Genomic DNA, 21,294 nt, shown 5'->3' with positions numbered 1-21,294 from the left:
AATATCGACATGGCTTGCGTGATGAGGTTTGTGACATGAGTCGTCGGTAGGTACGCCCAGCCCGATTTGGAATCGAAGATGGCCCCTATAAATTGAACTGTTCGAGTGGGGGTCAAGTGAGACTTCTCATTGATTCGTAGTCCCAATGTCCGAAGATCCAAGACGATCATGGTATTGCACAGTACAGCTTCTCGGAAGGAGGTCACCAGTAGCCAATCGTCTAGATACGGGTAAATTTCTACTCCCTGAAGACGGAAGTAAGCGCAGACCACAGCCATGCACTTGGTAAATATGCGTGGAGCTGTCGAGAGGCTGAACGGCAAGACATTGAACTGGAACAGTTCTTCTCCGATTGCAAAGCGGAGGAACTTTCTGTGTGAGCATTCTACGGCTACGTGGAAGTAAGCGTCTCCAAGATCGATCGTGGCAAACCAAGAGCCCTTCCGTAGGAGTGGGAGAATTGTGGCCAGAGTTGTCATCCTGAACTTCTTGAGGGTGACAAACTTGTTCAGGTCGAGAGGTCGAGAATGGGCCGAAGGCTTCCATCCCGTTTTGGTACTGTGAAGTACCTGGAGAAGAACCCCTCCGTACCGACGTTTGGATGAACGCGTTGAATGACGCCCTTTCATTAGAAAGATTAAGTTTCTTTGTGGAGGACCTCCGAAGGTGGAGTGACCCGGACTGCACCCAAAGGCGGGGGTGTGTTGAATTCTATTCTGTATCCGTGACAGACAATAGCTAGCACTCGGTTGTCCAACACCACTCTTGCCCACGCCGGGTAATATTGGCTCAGGAGGTCTCCGAAAGGTGGATTGTAATTGTTGGTATGGAGGGGAACGGAGCTGAAGTCAAAGACAACGTTTAGAGAATCCCTCACCCTTCACCTTTTGTTGGAACCTGGGGAAGGAGTAGCTTTTTCTCTGCTGCTGCTGCTGTGGGAATCTGGGTGTCTGGTCCCCAGATTGCCAAGGTGGATAGGTCTGGTTTCGGTACCAGCGACACTGACGTACAGAGCATGCTGCTGCTGCTGCTCCTGGGCTTGACCGATGCCCATGTCGGGGTCAAGGACGAAGGTGCTTTCCATTTTACGAGCACTCATTCTGGCTTTCTGCACGGAGTCCATCTGTGTTGGTGTTGAATAAACCCCCGCTGAAGGGTAGATTTTCTATCTGCCAGCAGGCTTCAGGAGTTAGGCCCGCAGAGCAAAGCCAGGCATGCCGCCTTAGGGCAACGGATCCCAGCTTAGCTTGATGACGGGCAGTGTTGATCTGTTGACGAGAGAGCTTGGATGCCTCCGCATGGAACATACTAGCTAAGTCACGTTGATCCTCAAGGAGGTATGTGATGAGGGTGTCCATTTTCTCCCAGAGGAAGAGCTGATACCTGGCCATCATCGCCTGGTAGTCAGAAATTCTAAGCCCCAATGCCGCTGAGTAGAGACAACGTCCAACGATATCAAGTTTGCAACCCTCTTTATCCACAGGCAAGGTATGTGCTTTCTGCGAGCGACCTTGGGCAGACTCCGCAATTATGGAGTTCGGTTTCGGATGTGAGAAGAGGAAAGACGTGTCTGTCTCTTGAACCCTGTACATTGATTCCAGCCTCTTGGACGTTGGGGTCAAGGACAAAGGTGCTTTTCACGTCTGTTGGACTGCACTCAGCAGGGCTGGAAGGGATGGCTACCAGTGTGGACAGGCCCGTTGCAACAGCATCGAATACCGGATCATGAATCTGTTGGGGAGGTTGTTGGACCTTGATGCCCAATGATTGTGCCATCCTCAGCACTTGTTCAGAGAAGTGGCCCATGTCTTAGAAGGTGAGGCTCTATCTCATCTAAGCCTTCTACATTTATTAAGCACCACAGACTGGACGTCCGAACTCGAGTGGACTGTGCCTTTGGCAGGGCTGTGCTTTCCTCGGTACTATATTGAGACACTGACACACCTCCGATAAGTTAGCTTGTTACTTGCCCATATGTGTGATGCACAGAGACCACGAAGAAGAAAGTCATGATGCTTACCTGTAACTGTAGTTCTTCGAGTGGTCATCTGTGCATTCACACAACCCCCTGTCACTGCCTCAGGTGACAGTTCTGGATCTAAGAGCACCCCCAAACTATGAACGTGATCCTTTAGGGGGAGTGCAACCCCCTCCAGAGCAGGTTGAATATCAATTGGCCAGGCAGACGAACCACCCGCTAACAGTACCTCTGTCTTGTCTGGACTGAGTTTCAGTTTATTGGCCCTCATCCAGTCCATTACCATGCCCAGGCCGATTCAGAACAGCCACTGCCTCAACTGGTTTTGATGTAAAAGAGAGGTAGAGCTGGGTGTCATCTGCATATTGATGGCACCTCAGCCCACACCTCCAGATAACCTCCCCCAGCGGTTTCATGTAGATGTTAAACAGCATGGGGGATAGAATAGAGCCCCGTGGAACCGCATGGCACAATTGCCATGGCACAGAGCAATAATCCCCCAGCAGCCATCTGCTGGAGTCAGCCATCCAAGTAGGAGTGGAACCACTGCAGTACAGTGCCTCCCAACTCCCAACCCAGACAACATATCCAGAAGAATACCATGGTCGATGGTATCGAAAGCTGCTGAGAGGTCCAGGAGAGTCAACAGGGTCGCACTCCCTCTGTCCCTCTCCCGGCAGAGGTCATCCCACAGGGCGACCAAGGCAGTTTCCGTTCCAAAACCAGGCCTGAAGCCCGACTGAAATGGATCTAGATAATCCGTTTCATTCAACAGTGGCTGGAGCTGTCCTGCAACCACCCGCTCAAGCACCTTGCCCAGGAAGAGGATGTTGGCCACTGGCCTATAATTGTTAAAATCCTCTGGGTCCAGGTTAGGCTTTTTCAGGAGTGGTCTGATTACCACCTCTTTTAAAGGAGGTAATAGGAGAATCACAAATAGGAGAATCTAGTAAAGGAGGAGGAGGTGGGAGATCCTGCTCCTTTTCCTGTTGTTTGGAGGATTTCTTTTTCCTCTTCTTTTCCGGGGCATCCGCCATTGGTTTAGGGCATTTTGCCTGTTTTGAGAGCTTTTTGCCGCCAAAATGGCCAAGCTCCTTCACGGAGTAGGTGGGTCTACTCGCACCACTCAGTGGTGGGCGGGGGGGAAGACTGGGTCACAGTGACCGCTTCTGTACTTGTAGAAGGAGCTGCGGAGGGCTGGTCCCTGGGTGTTTGTGCCTGAGGCATGTCGACCACCTCAAGGGCCCGTTGCCACAGGAATGCTTTTAGTTGAATGGACCTGTTCTTGAGAGTATGTTCTGATAGCGATTGGCAGTGATGGCAAGTTTCAACCTTGTGGGATTCCCTCAAACAAAGAAAACATAAGGACTGGCCATCCGAAGAGGGCACCTTACTGCCACAGGCCACGCACCTTCTAAATGGAGGCTTTGTGGCCATAGGCTGAGGAAGAAAAAATGCATCGCCACCGAGGTGAACGACGCCCCCCAACACCACCAACAATCTCCATCTCTCTCTCTCACTCTCTCTTATTTTGAAGATAATGAAGAAAAAGAAGATGAAGGAAGAAATTAGATTTAGATAAGATAAGATAGAAATACAGTGTGACAGAACGTCGAAAGAAGTTCCCCACGAAGTAAAGCTAAGGCGGTCGAAAAGGAACTGAGGGGAAGGCGGGAACCCACGCTATATATGCCAGAGACGGTGGGGGAGGGTTTCCTGCCAAAAAAACTATGCAGCTTGGAAGATTCCCAAATGAGTCTCCGCGCAGGCGCAGAGCCCATGTGTGTGATGCACGGAGACCACGAAGAAGAACTATAAGCACTATGATACAGCTGTCCCATTCATCCCCCCAAATGCTTTTCTGAAACACCAGCATTTCCATAAAAAAAAGGAATTTCCATAAAAAAAACCACTCTCAGGTGTTGTGAAACTGAATCAAGATCAGTGCATTAAAGGATAACAGCCAAAGTTCAAAGAATCAGATCATAACATACCCTTGGTCCTCTTCCTTTTATTTTCCGCCCAGATCTAGTCACTAACAGCCTTCTCTGATATGATGATTGACAGTTTGATGGATTACTAGAAATTAAGAACAGAAAGACTTCACTGCAGTTCTGGGATGGTTCGGAAGATGATTTTTCACTTTCTTCTATAGTTATGTATTCCTGAAGCTCTGAAACTACATGTACTCAGAAATAGTTGGCTAAATATTTGCTCCACGGCAATGAACTCAAATGTATAATTGCAGTTTATGAAGACAGTACAAACAAGAACAACCTCAGAAAAAGTTGATGCTGAAATACTTCAGTCCTAAATACACCATGTGAATATTTGCCTGAAATCAGTGGATGTGGGATTGGGAAGAACACTGTTTTTTCTTCCTTGTACGAGTCCTTTAATGCAGTCCATTGAAATAAGTACACAGAATATAAAATTTATTTGAAGGATTTCAAATGCCAGCATGCAGCAAATAACCCAAGTCAACATATAGGTAATTCAAACAGACCAGAACTTGCATTAAATCCACGGTAACTACATTAACAAGCAGTCCTGATAAACACACATAACTTTACCTCTCCCTTTCTTTTTCCCTGCTCTTTGTCTCTTTTTCCTTTTCATCTACTTTAGGAGGACTTTTCCTCATCAGGAATCTGTTTTCTGGGACAGGAGGAATCTCTTCTGGACGAACAGTAGAAAGTGGCTGATGTGATTCAGGATTTTCTGTTTCACTTTCACTAGCTGAACTTCATTCATAAAAGAACAAAAGTTATTCATGTCTATTTTAAACATATGTTATTTTGCAATTTGTACATCTCACACCAGGCATCTTGCATTGATTATATGTAAGAAACTTATGCTAGAAGAAGCACCAGAGGTGTCCATTATTTTAATTTGTACTCTGCCACAAAGTTAAGCAGCGGTCTATTTGTGCCAGATTTATAGTAAAACTGTATGACCTTCTTTACACTAGAGTAAATTTCACCAAGATACATCTGTCTTGTGCATGCCTGAACTCCAGTTAGTGGCTACAGGAGAAAGACTGTTTACAATTTATGTATGGAAGAGATAATTTTGTTTGGGAGTACTTAATCCTGTAACAATGATGAAGGCTAAGGAAGCATGGATATGATTAGTGCCTGGGTGGCAGACCATTGGGAGCTTCAGGTACTGGGCTCTGTGCTTTCTTAGAGTTGGATAGAAGTATAAACAAAATAATGCTGTTTACAAGAAAAACATAAAACAATTTTTAAAAGTTAAGTCCTTCACAGCAGTAAACAAAAAAAATAAAGCTTCCTGTTCTTCAGTTATTTGTGACCCAACCTGGTGTTAGTGATGTGGGGTAACCAGGGTTGGGCAGCTTTTAAAAATCAACATCATCATCATCTAGACAGAATGATCCTATGGCAGATGGAGGAGAGCATCTGTGGCTTAGTTTCCACTGCTTCCTATGCCTTTCTGACTCACTGTAGATAGGGTAGGGACTACTTTTTTGGCCTTATCACCACACAGACTTTTTTTTTTTAAAAAAAATCTCTTCCTACTGACAGTCATTGGAATGGGTGGATGTGATTAACTATGCCAGCTCCAGGGCTGATGTAGTTTCAGGACCGCGTCAAGTGTGGAGGTCCACAATATTGTAAGCCCTCTGGGACCCCCTCCCAGGGACCAAAGGATTGCTCTCTAAATATCTCAGATTTCGTTCTAAAGTTACATTGGTAATCACCATGGTTGCACAGATATGTCAGAAATCGTATTTTGATAAAGAGCATTTTAGAGATTCACAAAAAAACCAAACTTGTATAAAACAAGAAAATGACAAGGGGTCACTGATTATTTTAAGCAATTCTGTATTAAATTCTACACAACTGTTCTACAGGGTAGTTGATTTCTAATGTTTTCACACACACACACACACCCACGCAATATACCTCTTCTTGCTTTTTTTCCTCTTTTTCTTTTCTTTCTTATGTTTCTTGGAATTTTTTTTGTGCTTCTTTTTCTTTTTCTTTGTTTTTTCTTCAGAAGCACTGTCAGAATCAGATGAGTCAGAAGAAGTTTTTGAATCACTTGAACTTTCTGAATCACTGGATGAGGAGGATGACTTGCGCCTTTTCTTCTCTTCCTTCTTGGCTTTAAATTAAAGCAACAGACAAGCAGTTACCAACAATGACAACAAAACCCAAACAAGTATTTTCATATTTTAAAAACATTTGCAAATTTCTTTAGCTAAATTCATGGAGCAATAGTTGTCTAAAGGTTTATTTCAGCTATCAGGTGACTTAGGGTATACAATATTAGAATTAAAATCCAAATGATAAACATCTGAACAAATTAAATAAGGGTACAATCCTATGGGAGTGCAGAAGGAGAGGTAGGTCAGTTCTCCAGGAACCGACCTCAGAGCGCGGGCTCCTAGGTCGGTTCCTGGAAAACCAGATATCCCATGGCCGTCTAGCCGCTCACTAGCGGCCATGGGATTGCTCCCTACGTTAGAAACAGGATACAGCTAATTTTTCTGTGGCTACATTTCCAGCATCCTCTTTTTCTTCTTTAATAACAGGGTGGTATAGAAATGTAATAAAGGAGGAATGGTGTATTTGCATATGTGAGATGATGGACTGGGGAGTGAAAGGGGGGTGAAGTGTGTGTAAGCAGAGTGCCATGCTTGTATGGGACAGACAAGGAAAAGATCGGGGGGGTGTTGTGCGAGATGAGATTTGTGTGGGGTCTGTGAAGAGATCGATTGTAAAGAGAGTCTGAAGAGAGTGTGACTAGGATTTGTGTGTATGAGAGGATACACATAGATAGAAGCTTTAAAAGTTACTGATTTAATGTTGAACATTTTAATGCTATTGTTAATAAAGTTTACTTTGTTTTATAAAATCCTACACCTTCTGCTCTTGGCCATGTAAGGATAAAGTAATGAAGGGAACTACAGAGATTATAAAATAAAGCAAGTGGGTCCTCATAACTTGAGGACAGAGTGAAGTGTTAGACCTGAGGTAAAGGCCCTGGTGGCAATGTTACAGTGTATGGGGGAAGGTGTTGCCTGTTGTGGGAAAGGCCTTATTGAAGGGGTATTCTCACTGATAATACGCAGGAATGTCACAGTGTACACTTGTCATTTCAATCTTATTGTCATTTTAGTGAGTTCAATATTCAGCTTTTAAAATCTTAGCTCTTTGCAAACCAGCTAATCACACAGGTATCTTTCATAGCACAGTTCTGTTTACTGTCAGCATCCTTTGCTTACCACAATGGCACAATGTGTGTGTGCTTATCAGACATATCAGTCCCAGATAAAGATAATTTAATAAAGTAAGTACTGTGGGGTCACTATAAAAATATTTGAAAGACTGCCCTCACCACTATCAGCCTGCCTGCACTTTTAGATCAGCAATGGAGGCTCTTCTCTACCTGCCTTTGAGGGCAACTAGGTTGGCAGGTACAAAACAAAGGGCCTTCTCCACAGTGGACTCACGTGTGTCTGGAATAGTCTGCCATCTCGGGTCTGTCAGGCCTCATCATTATAGGCTTTTAGGAAAGCTCTGAAGACCACTGGTTTTCTTAGGCTTTTTATTTAATTTGATCTACAATTGTGTGTTAGATTCTAGTACTGTCTGGGATGGATGTTATTATTGCTGGTGTTTAGTGATTTTACACATTTTCACTGTTTTAGGATTGTATGGGATTGTATTATGTAAACCGCCTTGGGAAGGCTCTTGCCATTGAAGGTATCTTAGAAATATTTTAAATCAGGGGTGGGCAGCTTGGGGGGTCTAGGGGCCACTTCTGACCCCCCCCCCCTTGTAGGCTACACTCCTACTGCTGCCACACCACCGCATTTGGTAGTGGCAAAAAAAAACAGTGGCTCACCACTGACTTTCATCAGCAAACTGCTGCACAGGGGTTAAAAGGACAAATTTAGCTTATAGTGCACTGATTTTTTTTGCAGCCACTGGGAATTTCCTGAAGGCCACCCCTGTTTTAAATAAATGAATTAGTTTCATGGAGCAGTTTTTATAAGCACACACAATTTTAAAAGCACTTCAGACAAGTTTGTTCTGGATTCCAGAAGGTTGATGTTAATCATTTAAACCATATATTTATTACAGTGACTAACACAATAGAAATATTAACGTTTTAAAGCTTTAAAAACATTTCTGCTTCCACTTTGTCATTTGTTCTGATGTGAATCAAAGGGTACTGTAGCCAATGTGGCAGTTATAGAACAGTGAGGATGGAATGTTTCAAAGTGTTGGTTTTGCTGCAGAAAAAACTTAAGACACATAACACACACACATATATAAAATACATATTTTCAAATTGAGAGAAAACGTATAGGTCAGTCTTCGATCCAGAACGGCCCTCAAAGCAGTACAAAATATAAAGCAACAATATATTCACAATACAATAAAAATATGAGCAGCAATAAAAAGCCCACAAACAAAACCATCAAAGCAGCCTACCAGCAAAGGAGACATAAATAATCCAGACCAAAGGCACAACAAAACAGCAGTCTTCACTGAATGTCAAAATGCCATCAAAGAGGAAATCAGACAGACTCTTGAGAAATGGTCTTCCACAGTTTGGGTGCCACAACCCAAAAGGCTCTGCTCTATACACCTATGACACATCTACTGAAGATCGGAGGAACACGTGGAAGGAGGCAGTCCTTTAAATACCCCAGTACTAAACTGTTTAGGGCTTTAAAGGCAAAGACCAGCACTCTGAATTAGGTTCAGAAACAAAGTGGGAGCCAGTGCAGGTTGAACAGTAATTGGGTCACATGATCCAGAAAAGAAAACATGAAGTTACAAGGTGAGAGGAGGAGAAAGTGGGAGGCAAGAACAGAGGCAGAGGGGAAGAGAAAAGCTGGACAACTGACAGAGGAGATGGGAAAGGACAAGGGGGCACCTTAAGCCTGTAGCTTAAGGTGCCACCCCTCCACAGGGGGAGAACTTCTCCCTCAACTCCAAGCCGATAACCCCCCTCAGGCAACGCACACGCCAGGAATATAAAGCAACATTTTGTTGCAGGGCTCCACTTGTTCTCTCTAATAGTGAACGTGTATGGTTGAGTGCTTAACAGTCTGGAAGTGAAACAGGGCCACTCACAAATAAGGTAGTGGGCTCTACATACTGAGGGAGCTCCCTAGGTGAGCAGAAGTATAGAAGGTTGTACATTAAAAGATTAAAAGAAAAAACACCCAATACATCCCAGTAGGTATTGAGCATGCTCAGTGGTCTCCAGGAGCCACAGAATGTTGTGTCAGTTTGAAAAGAGAAACAGAAGGGGGGGGGGGGCTCCTTTAACACTTACAGTCTATAGTCTCTTGGAAGAGGGAATGGCCTGTTGTCTGGAGCCCTGATCCAGTGCAATCCATTCTGGGGGTAGAGACAGACTGCAAGATTTTGGTGCAGGCCCCACTTGTTATTTACTAAGTATGTTGTTTGTATACTAGAATTTCAGTAACAACTGCTCCCAGTCAGACCTGATAAATATCTATTACAAAATCAAGAAGAGAGGCACCTTTAGAAATAGTTGAATAGATATTTCAGTCTTACCTTTAGATTTTTGAATTAGCTCTCCACAACTCATTATTCGTACTTCAGCATAAGGTTTACTAGATGCATCTGTTTTCTGGTTTTCTATTTCTCTTACAACATCTTGACCAGAGATTACTTGTCCAAACACAACATGAAGCCTAAATGATTAAAGCTTAATTTTAAAAGCTGGCTGGCATCTCTATCATAAATTTGAAGTAGCTATTCAATTATTAAGTTTTCCAATTTCAAGTAAGAAATACAAGGACACTTACCCATCTAAATGAGGGGTAGGTTTGGTTGTTCTTTTGATGACACCAGGGGCAAGAATTTAACAAAAGAAAGGTAATATTAGTATCTGCAGTGGGGATAAATGTGGTGTATTATGTCACGAATTTGAAGATACAAACATATTCAAAACGCATTAAACATTGGGACTATAGTTCAAATATCAATACATCAACAAGTTGCACATAGCTTTAAATTAAAATATTACCATAACAGTATCTTGAATCTGAAGAGTTTTCACAAATTCATGTTACATGGACCTAGTTCTCCCTGAGATGGCAAACCTGTTTCCAAGGTGTACCAGAGGGGGGACACTCACATCACTGAATGCTCCTAGATAACAATTTCTTCTGCATATAAAACTAGATGCCTTGAAGAAGGCTAAGCTAGAACCCGTCTCCCTGGCATCTTGTTTTCTATGTGGAAGGAACGTTTTGTATTCAGTGATGTGAGCCCTCAACTTGCAGTCTGGAATGTTACAGCTTAGACACAGCTTTACCACCTCAGTGAGAATTAGGCCATGGTCTCTTTCAAAAAAATGAGAAGACATGCTGCCCGCTTTCAGAAGCATAACCCTCATGATGTTGTTGGGATTATACATGTTTATGCAGATAAAATACTGCACCAGAATCTCTCAAATTTTACTTATAATCAAGCAAATAAGTGTTTTCAGAAAATGTAGTTTATAGTTCATAAACTATCTGAGTTGACAGTCAGCACTAATAATCACTCCTCTCAAAGCAAGAAACTAGCCTAAGTAAAAAGGAAGAGGCAAGGAAAAGGGTGGCTAAAACAGAAGAGAGACAAAGAACTGTAGGCAGACAGATGAGGGAAAGACAAAATTTCTGAAGGCACAGCAGTCTTCAATATATTACCCTACCTACAACTCCACCTAGTTGCAGCTGGTAACTTGGGTTCACTCTGAGTTCAGACTGGAGCTTATTAAATAAATTTTTTAAATCATTTTATCACAATAAAGAAGACTCGTGTCTTATTTCCATCTTAACAGTCTGGTCAGATGCTATTTCACTCCTGGGATGAAGAGAGAGTAGGGCTCAGATCTGCATACTTCCCTTCTCCCTCACCGTGGGCAGATGTTACTGAGTGTATCAAGGAGATCATCCCCATTCACTTGTTACCTTCTATCCACACTGGAAGTCAAAGAAGAGAGCACACAAACTCCAGGCCTGTTCCTAATTTCACCATGGGTAGAATCCTGGGGTCAAAGTAGTATCATCCGAGCAGGCCTTTTGTTACCCTTGGGATATTCAGCAAGGCTTGTTATACATACAAAGTAGCTTGCTCTGACAGATTTAGAATATCTGTGCTAAACAAGCACTGCCTCTCTCAGCCTCTTATTTGATATGCTTATATCCAGCTTTTCCATTAGAAAGCTCAGAGCAGATTACACAGGGCTCTCAATGGTCTCCTATCCAGGCACTGATCAGATCCAGACCAACTTAGCTACTACAGTGCTAGAGCACCAGGTGCACACAGATCTGTCTTGGGTTAGCTTCCCCTAACAGATAGCTGATCTTGATTCTAACACACAGCACGACTAAAAAATTCAAACTTATTCCATATAATCCTATCTTTTAATCCTATTTACTATCTCTAAAATAAACATTTAAGAGCACAGTCACATTTTAAATCTTTAAAAGGTATTCATACTTTGTAAACAGCAAACGAGTTTGCCATTTCAACAATTCAAGGTTCTTACAATTTAAACTGTAAGGACTACTATCCAAATGCTGAAAGAAACACAGTGGAGCTGGCATGATACTTACATAAAAAACTGTGAACCATTTGTATCTTTCCCTCTGTTGGCCATTGAAAGGAGAAATTCTTTGTTGTGCTTTACAGCAAAGCTTTCATCTAAAGAAAGCGTTTCAATTACTTCAGAAATCCAAGTATTCCCTTGCACTGGCATTTCTTTAGCATTTTAAATTAGGATTGTCAAGCTGCACAAATGTATTATTGCAGTGCCAAGCAGTATTCAAATACGTTAAAAAAAAGCATAGAGAGGTACATCGTAATTCTCAGTCTAATACATAAAAATATAAATACTATTATCTGATCAACTCTGTTGAATGAGGATTATCATATGATAAATGAACACTTCAAACGTGGGTATATCTTGTAATTCAATAAATTTGCTGAAGAATAGTGCACTTACGGGCGCAATCCTATGGACTGTGCCCTCACTGCTCAGAAGCCCCCGAACTCAGAAGCTTCTGAGATTCCTATGCCCTGCCGGCTTCAGCAACGGAGACGACTTTTGCCTCCCCATCCTCTGATCTTTCTTTTTGCTAGACAGGATCTTCAGCCCATCTACCAAGGGCACTTTGAAGGGGGAGGGAAGGAGGCTAAGGATAAATTGTATCCTGACCTCTCCAGTCTCCTCCCCTCCCCACCCACCCACTGGCACACCTTTCCCCCCTCTTCGAGGTCTATTTTCCAATCTCCGTGTGGCAGCTGGCATGGTCCTCTCCATCCCGGCTGCGAGGGGGCGGATCTCTGACTCCTTCTTCTGAGGTCAGAGTGCTGTCTCCGACATTGGAAAGGATTTTTCAAGCCATACTATGGTCCCTTGGATGCTAGCCCAAGGACCATAGCATTGATCTCTTAACTTCTCATTCAATTAGCCCAAGCAGTGTGTTTTTGTGAAAACATGGCCATTATTTTGTTTTATGTATCATTTACTAAAGGGTGCAAAAATCAACACCAATAATATGAGAAAATAAAGTTTGCCATTCAAAAACAAAAAGCACCCCAATGTACAGGATAGATAATCTTGAAATTTAAAACCACACACAACAGAAATTCCAGTTATTCATGCAAATGCAGTCTTGTGCAATAGACTTGCTTATAACTGCTTTGAATCATAGTTTGATCCCTATTTAACTTCAAATAAAAGCCTTTTAACACCTTTTAATGGACAATTCCAAGTTTTCAAAAAGCCCAAGTTGAACTCTGATTAGTCAGTAAGCATCAGCAACCAGCCATCTTGCAGCTTGTAAAGGGAAAGATAGAAACAGTATGGCCCCATCCATTCGCCTGCTTGGACGAACTACCACTTAGCATTCATCTCTCTGCCAGACTGCTAGTTTATATTAAGGGTCTGCATGGTGATTGGGATGATGCTCCGTTTTCTCTCTCAGGATGCTGGAATATAAGCAAGTTTGCAAGGAGGGCTGTTTTGGGTAGCCCTATGAGTGTGGTAGGGAAGGCTAGGCTGGGCAGAACAAAGGGAGGTTAGATGGATATGAGACACAAGACTGTCATGCCACTCAATAAGACTGGAATTGCAATCTCAAAAAAGGTACAAGCAGAGGTGCAAAAGTGAGTTGGTACATCATTGATTGTATTATGAGACCTCAAGGGAGAAATAATTTTAATAATCTATAATTATTGAAAAGCTTGTGACACCTGTTCTGAGTCTCAAGGACAGGGCAGACTATGACCCTCAATAAATATTTTTGTCTGCATATCAGGGACCATAAAAGGCCATTTTCTTAACATACATATTCTTAAACCAACAGCTTTCACAGGGAGTTGTAGGCTAATTTGAGAAGGTGTTATTCTTACCTTCAAAAAAGCCACCATATATTGATTCTCCTCCTCTACCATTTCCTTTTATCAAAAGAAAAAATGTATTACAAATAACAGTAATGACTGCATCTCATGTAAATTCTCACAGGTTTCTAGTCAATTTTAAAGCCTTCCCAGAAACTGCACGCCCCACCCTCTCCCCTACCGCCTTGCAAGCAGCATGGTTTTTCCCGTCTCAGCGCTCGTACCCGCAGGGCGGAGGCCATGGAAGCGTCATTACAACACTTCCTATGCGCCCTTCCCCCTTCCTGCTCCGACGTCCCCAGCCAGACAGCCAAAAACGGCTGTCTAGCTGCAAATGCAGGGTGGCTGGAGCAAGGAGGAGAGGATCCCCTCCGTACTGTGCCAGCCCTGCACTGGGATGGTTGGCCGCCTCCAAGTTCAGAGGTGGCTGACTATCCCGAAAGGATTGCGCCCTTGGTAATGTTCATTACAAAGGCATTTGGCTTCTGCTTTCTTAAAAATGGGCAAAGAGGCCCCCACCCTGAGTGTAGCCAGTGTCATACCTTCACTGAAGTCACCTCCTTGGATCATGAAATCTTTCACAACTCTATGAAACAAACAACTTTTGTAATGCAATGGCTTCTGCGTTGATTTTCCTATACCTTTTTCACCTGCAGAGGGGAAAAAAGTTAAACTCCCATTAACCTTTAATGGGAAAACCTTCAACAGAAGGGGTCAACGGAATTAAAACTGAAAATCAGGTTTTGATCTATTTTGTAACTCTACTTGTCCAAGCCTATACAAGAAAAAAAGATAGTACTCATCAACTAAAAATGGTTAAAAAAAAAAAGGAACCACTTTGTTACCTACCTTCCCCCCAAATCTTAAAAATGTTATAGGAAGTAAATAGTACTTGTTTTATTGAAACTCTTATATAATGGCCAAAATCCAGAGAATTACTTTAGGGGTGCACAAGGGCTTGCACACACCACCATACTGAACGTCTCAGTTTTTATGCCATATTACAAGCTGCTTTGAAACTCTCTTGAACTTCCTAAATGTGAGGAGTTGCTATTCAAGAAATTCAAGTCCCAAGTCCTGATGGGCATGTGAATATAGTTGTGTGGTTATCTGGATTGTGGCCCATGTGTTCAGCCATGGGATACCAATTGTTTAATTAGCTAGTAAAGAAAGCAAGTGTCGGTTTTACAAGAATAAAAACTCTTGTTTCTCACAGAGATCAATTCCAAGAAGTATGTCATTCACATTATGGTTCATTACATAATTGTTTTGCTGTACCATGTGAAGGAATGCAAGGACAATTAAAACTGGACTAGTTTTATATATAGTAAGTTATGAAAGTATGGAAAAATATTTACAAACCTGTACAAAGGCAGCGAAAATTCTCACATGTCTTTGGACAAACATCTGAAAATAATTCAAAGACAACTCTTCCAGCTAAAATCAAAACAAAAGAAAAAGATTAAAAAGATTAGTGATCACTCATGACCCACATCCACTTATTGCAACTGGACTTAACTATGCATTTCAGGATTTGGACCAAGATTCAATATTAAAGCCAGTGGCATTTCTCTTACCAGGTACATTGTTGATGGCTATGTCAAAAAAGCAACGAGGTCTCTGGGTTTTCACTCCCATGGCTTCCAAATTTTAAGACTGTAACAGAATTACAAATTGTAAGTTTTCCATTTCAACTAGTGAAGGTAGTTCCGCTACATTTGAAATCATTTAAAAAGGAAAAATGGATTATGGAACCTAGATTATCAAACATTAACAAATGAAGAAAACATAGGTAAGAAATATGTTCTTTTCCTTGTAGAAATAAAGCTGTAAGAACAGTGATGCAAGGATGAACAGAAGTATTTGTGTTGTGATTATTCTCATGGGCTCTAGATGAGCAGAGCACTGAACATGGCAGATGTGAGCACAAGGGACAAGCCTGGACTGTGCGACTTTCAACTTCCAAGTCCTTCCCAGATTATGCTTGCTATGCTGGGGATTATCTACCAGCAGTAGGACTGGGGCGGGAGAGAAGAATAAAAATTGGCACCAATTAAAAATTTGGTGCCTATCTCCCCACCACTTCCCAGTGGTCATATTCCCTGCCACTTAACCCATAAACTCTCCTGACCCAGCCAGAACATAAACTCTCTTGACCGAGCCAGAACCAGTGTTCGGTAGCACTGCATAGCAGATATACTATAAGGTGACAGGAATGGGCCAAAACATAGCTCTGGTCTTAGATCATAGATCTCTGGGTGATTTGCAGTAGATCAGCAAGGACTTCTGACTCACAATTATTTAACACAAGCAACAACAAAAAAGACATACACAAAGGCCACCATCTGAAATTATACTGTTGAAATGAAGAAAGCTTGGGGCAACCAGGAGTGGATTTTTTATGTGGAAGAACCATGATCTCCATTCTGTTTTGGTACTCAGAGCAAATTCTTGGGCTCCTAATTCTTTAATTCTAATGGGCCAGTTTGCATGAACAAACAGCCCACCATGGCTTATTTAAGTCACAGTGGGTTATGGCACATGCAGGAGCCCATTTTGAATATTCAACCTGTGGCTTGATACATTGCCTGAACTCGGGGACCGTGGGTTATGCAAGAGATAAACAAAACGGGCCATGGGTTCTGAGAGAGTTGTTTAACCCTTACATAACCCATGGTCCCCGGGTTCATAGAATCATAGGGTTGGAAGGGGCCTGCAAGACCATCGAGTCCAACCCCTTGCTCAATGCAGGAAGCCTGATTCCCAGGCAGTCTCCCATCTAAGTACTAAACAGGGCTGACCCTGCTTAGCTTCTGAGATAAGGCGCATCCAGCCCTTTATGATTTGGACAATACGACAAGCTGCAGCTTGAATATTCAGGACGACACTCACAGTGATTGTGTAAACCCAGTCAATGTCTATTGCACCAGACTCCAGATGGTGGATCTTAGGGATCTCCTAAAAAACAAAGTAGATCCTGCAAGCCTGAAGTCAATGTCATAGGACAATAGCACAGGACAAGAGAGCAGCCACTGATATCCAGTCATTCTGTTTTTTATAAAATGTTTCAATTCAAAATTTTCTTGAGAACTCTCCAATTTCCTAAATTGACTGAGATCTGATTTAGCATGTTCGTTTAGTAAACAAAAATGTAAAAGTATGCCATGTTCATTTTACATGCTGCATAAATATCTAAAAAAATTCTGAGAGCCAAGACAGTATATCCACTGAAATACCAGGTTATGAAAAAAAACCAGTGAACAGTTAATGCAGTTTAATTAGAAAGCCACTGTGGTGTGGTGATTAGGGTGTTGTACTGGACTTGGGAGCTCTGGGTTCTAGTCATCACTTGGCTATGAAGCTCACTGGGTGACTTTGGGCCAGTCACTGATATGCAGCCTAACCTACCTCACAGGGTTCTTGTGAGGATAAAATGGAGAGGAGGTGGATCACGTAAGCCGCCTGGGTTCCTTGAAAGAGGAAAAAGGCGGGATACAAATCTAATAAATAAATATTCAAAGCTTTACTTGGAAATTATTTTTATTGGAATGCTTGTAAATAATTTAAATCGTAACAATTCAATAGCATGCATTTCTCTTGTTTAAATTTTAAGGAAAAAGGCCCTGAAAACTATCATACTAATTTTTGTATAACTAAAGAAATATATAGTATTTCATCAATATAATAATTGGGAAAAAGTTAATTACATTTTTGAAACTGCCTGATTTGTCTAGTATTGTACCCATTCATTATATTAGTGATTCATATTAAGGAACAATACATTTTTAGAAATGGAAAATACTCCATAGAAAAATATAGCAGTGGAAAATTGTCAACCCCATATCGCTACTGGTACCACCACTGAGTTTACACCCAGTGTGAAAAGCTGCACCCTAAAAGAGCTGGAGCAACTGCACAATTTAACTATGGCTTGTAAAGCAATAGTTACTCATGGATGCTTTGGCCACTCAAACATCATATCTTGTAGTCTCCTCTAATTTGGGCTGCCCAGTTTTATCTGCCTGCATTTGCAGCTGCCATGGAGTAACGCCACTATGCACAGCAGAGGATGTGCAGATGGGTTAGGTGGAGTGGGTGTTTGTACAATATGAAGCACAATTTCAGATATGCCTTCTCAGAAGTAAGCCCAACTGAATTCAATGGGACTTACTCCTAGGTAAGAATTACTGCCTCAGTGATTGGCCACAATGGAAGTTTGATAAGATTTCAGCCTACGTTGCTTGTCCCTTGTGCCGTTTTGGAGTGCTCCATCTCAACAGAAGTGGATCTCACACATGCCTCCTCGCTGCAAACTCACAGAATTGTTCAGAAGGCAATTTACTAAAAAAGCCAAGAATTATAAAACAGAAGGAAAACTCATAATGGAACTTTAAGACACACACAGTCACATATGATGATAGCAACAATCTGCTTACTAAATTGTTTAAAGTACAAGGACATGATTGTTAATAATGTCTAGGAGAATACAGCCTGGTTCAGATTTAATAGTACTGGTCCTATAACCAATAGTTTATTGGAGCAGGAACAAGCAATAAGCAATCATAGTTTCCCCTAACATCTGGAGCAGGAAACTGTGATTTACACTCCCCTACAAACCAGGATTACAAACTATGGTTTGATCCTGGTTTGCAATTCTGCTTTGAAGGGAGCGCTTAAACCAGTCTCCAGCTCTGGATGTCAGAGGAAACTATGTTTTAACAAATCAGGTAGTCTTCACTGAAGCTAGAAGTGCAAGGGAAGGAAGGAGCACCTGAGCTTGACCCAGTCCAACAAACCATGGTTTGTTGGACTGGGAACAAAGCATCTGAACTGACTCGTTCTGACCTCTCCTCGGATTAAGTTTAAAATTAACTAAGGGAATGAATTTCTACAAGGGGCTTTAAATCTGCAGAATTAAATTAAGGTTGAAGGGTCGAGGTTGTGTGCTTTTTATTCAGTGCACATGTGCTTTACAGTTTTGAAAAATATTTTTATGTTGTAAAAAACATAATATAAAGTTACATGTAAACAATTTATGTAGAATTTGCACATGGCTGCAAATTCTGGTTTGTATTTTCAGCTAACCATAGTTAGCATTATGATCAGTGTACACATAATGATAGTCATAGTTAGCTCGGAAAAGGCAAAAGAGGGGCAACTGCATGCAAAAAAAGGAGCAGGACATTCCCGATCTTCTAAACACACTAAAAAGATTGCACAGCACTATGTCCACCCTGAGCCACAGTGATGCTCTCTATTGCATCTATCATTCTTCCTAGTCACATCCTCTACCAGCACATCTTTAAACAAGGAAGAAAAACAGATTGCGTACTTCCCTAAATATGGAAGGACTGGTAGGCCTGCCCAACATAAGCATCATATCCCTCCTATAGCTGGTAGCAGGACGCCATGTTGCATGATAAGCCCTGTTGGTGCAACATCACATGTCAAAATATGTGAGGGCAGCAAGGAGTTTCCAAGATCAAGGAAATCCCAAGATTGGGGATACAAGTGTGGACAAGGAAGGGAATACTAGCTGAACACCAATATTGATGGAAAATGCAAAACTGAGAATATGTTTGGTCAACATTTTAATTTGGTTTTTATTCTGAGCATTAGAATAAGTAAATCATCATTTTCTGAAGAATTTAATTCTTTGAAATTAAAATGTCATGAAACAGCTAGAAAGTTTGAAAACTGAAGATTGCGGACTGATCTCCATGCAATAAGAGTTCCAGTTTTATGCAATTATGCGGAACACAAACATACCTAGTGATTCCACTAACAGACAGATGCATACAACTTACGCTAATGGACATTAATTCTGAAGTCTGCCTACTGTCTTGAGAATCATTCAAACACAGTAAGGGCCGAATGTTCCTCCAACAAGCAGGGTCTTGTCTTTCAAATTAACATTCCATCTTTGAGAGACGTATAGGGGCTCTTTGCACGCAACAGCCATTCACACGTAACCTACCATTTGTGGGGATTATTTATTAATTTCTTGAATTTATATCCCACCTTTTTTCCTCTTGCAAGGAACCCAAGGCAGCTTACATTATCTTCTCCATTTTATCCTCACAACAACCACCCTGTGAGATAGGTTGGGCTGAGAGTCTGTGACTGGCCCAAAGTCACCCAATGAGCTTCCATGGCCGAATGGAGACTAGAAGTCTGATCTCCCAGCCCAATACTCTCACCACTACACCACACTGGCTCCCCACGATTTGTGAGGATGAGCATGAGCTGATTCCGGTTTGCAGCAACAACCTACAAATAACCCATTCATACGTTATTTGTGGGTTAAACAACCCAAAGTTAACTTATGAACAAGTCATGGGTTAACTGTGGGCTGTTTAACCCATGAACAACCCAAAGCGTCCGAGTTCAGATATCAAAACACCTAAAGCGGTGTTCATAAGTTGTTGCTGCAAATCACATGCTGTGTGTGTCCCTGCAAATTGTAGGTTAATTAACCCACAATTTGCTGCCAAATATCACCGTTATGTGCAACCAAGGTCATAGGAGGATTAGCAAGAAGGGTTTGCAACTAGTAGCATTCCTGTTTGCCTGAGATTGTTGCACTGCTGCGTAGCTTAGTAGGCTAGAGGCAAAACCACACCATGGCACAGAATACTGGCACTGTATTACAGTAAGCACCAGACAAGCACCATCTCACATAAAGCACACTTGCCAATAAGGCTCTGGTAGGGAGAATAAATATGGGGGAGGGAAGAGTACTCTTTCAAAGTCTGCAACGTTAAACAAACAAATCATATGATTTATTGTGTTTACAGAAATGTGTCCTGCACGCTAGCTGGGAAGAACAGCTTTCTTTCCCCCCCAAATTAACTTTTAGGTCTACTGTTCATCAGAATAGTTGACAATGGGGATCAAGAATTGCCATAGCCACCAAACTTTGACAGAGAAAAATAATAGACTTGTTTTGGGTTAAGGCTGCAATCCTGTACACACTAGCAAGGCCCACTGAACTTGAGGAGACTTACTCAGTAAAATCAGTGGAATTTATACCCAAGTAAATGTGGTTAGGATAGAGTTGTTTGTAAACACTGCAGTCTTCGAATGTCAGCTGGCACCTTTAATTGAATAAGAACAGCCCTATTAGTTCAGAATGAGTCCATCAAGTCCAGCATCCTGTTTCTAACAGTGGCCAGCTGGATTCCTCTGGAAAGTCCACACACAGAGCATGAGGGCCACACAGTATGTCCCTAGCATCTAATATTCAGAGGTACACAGCTAGCGGGGGGGGGGGGGGGGGATTTGAATCAGAAAATTTTCCAGAAAAATTTTCTGATACGTTCTATGCTACCTTAAATCTACAGACCTGATTTAAAATTACTTATACTCAATAAACCAATCTTGTTAATAAGCCCACAAGAGTTACTAGCCTGCACTTCACTTTTTTATTTAGTTCACTAAGAGGCTAGTAGCCTGCATTCCCATGCTGGCTGCAGAAGAGGGAAAGCTCCTCTCTCTAGCCAGCATAAAAATGCAGGCTATTAGCAGGCTTGTAAAAGAATTGCCTTATACGAAGTGGGCTGGTGGAGGAGGATCACAGGGATCCATTCCTCTTCTTCCAGCCTGCTCACTCACCTGCATGACATTTCTTGTTTCCTATGGTGATGAGGCAAGTGGTTAAACACAAGGCTCTAGTAAACAAAACTAAAAAAATGAGCTTGTATTAACTTTACATGTTGTATAAATATCTGAAAAGTTTTCCCAATAGTCATATGTAATTGAACTGAAATATTTTATTAGGGGCAGGAGGGGGAATGAATAAAGTGCACAGTGTGGTTTAAATATTCTATTCAACTAATCTAAAGTTTTACTTGGAAATTATTTTTAAATGCTTGTAATTAATTTAAGACATGACATTGACAACAT

At 41.9% G+C, this 21,294-nt stretch overlaps 1 protein-coding gene across 5 annotated transcripts in view; it reads right to left on the bottom strand.

Annotated features, from left to right (window-relative positions):
- Positions 1 to 21,294, bottom strand: part of PPIG (peptidylprolyl isomerase G) — a 30,153-nt gene that overhangs the window by 6,733 nt on the left and 2,126 nt on the right. For 2 of the 5 annotated variants that reach the window (XM_084812370.1, XM_084812362.1), the window contains 11 exons: positions 20,397 to 20,486; positions 14,967 to 15,045; positions 14,752 to 14,826; positions 13,932 to 14,039; positions 13,402 to 13,446; positions 11,601 to 11,688; positions 9,801 to 9,830; positions 9,547 to 9,686; positions 5,908 to 6,109; positions 4,552 to 4,722; positions 3,973 to 4,057 (listed from right to left, as the gene is read on the bottom strand). In XM_084812370.1, coding sequence (XP_084668496.1) covers positions 3,973 to 4,057; positions 4,552 to 4,722; positions 5,908 to 6,109; positions 9,547 to 9,686; positions 9,801 to 9,830; positions 11,601 to 11,688; positions 13,402 to 13,446; positions 13,932 to 14,039; positions 14,752 to 14,826; positions 14,967 to 15,027 — 1,005 coding nt within the window. In that variant the 5' untranslated portion in view covers positions 15,028 to 15,045; positions 20,397 to 20,486. Of the gene's footprint in view, positions 1 to 3,972; positions 4,058 to 4,551; positions 4,723 to 5,907; positions 6,110 to 9,546; positions 9,687 to 9,800; positions 9,831 to 11,600; positions 11,689 to 13,401; positions 13,447 to 13,931; positions 14,040 to 14,751; positions 14,827 to 14,966; positions 15,046 to 17,625; positions 17,703 to 20,396; positions 20,487 to 21,294 lie in introns of those variants that run through there. The other 3 variants (XM_084812381.1, XM_084812353.1, XM_084812390.1) reach the window with 2 other exon arrangements.

Source organism: Heloderma suspectum, chromosome 1 (assembly GCF_057233095.1).
Source record: "Heloderma suspectum isolate Gila_16-S chromosome 1, 16-S_ref, whole genome shotgun sequence".
NCBI classification, from domain to species: Eukaryota; Metazoa; Chordata; class Lepidosauria; order Squamata; family Helodermatidae; genus Heloderma; species Heloderma suspectum.
This window is presented reverse-complemented; position numbering and strand designations above follow the sequence as displayed.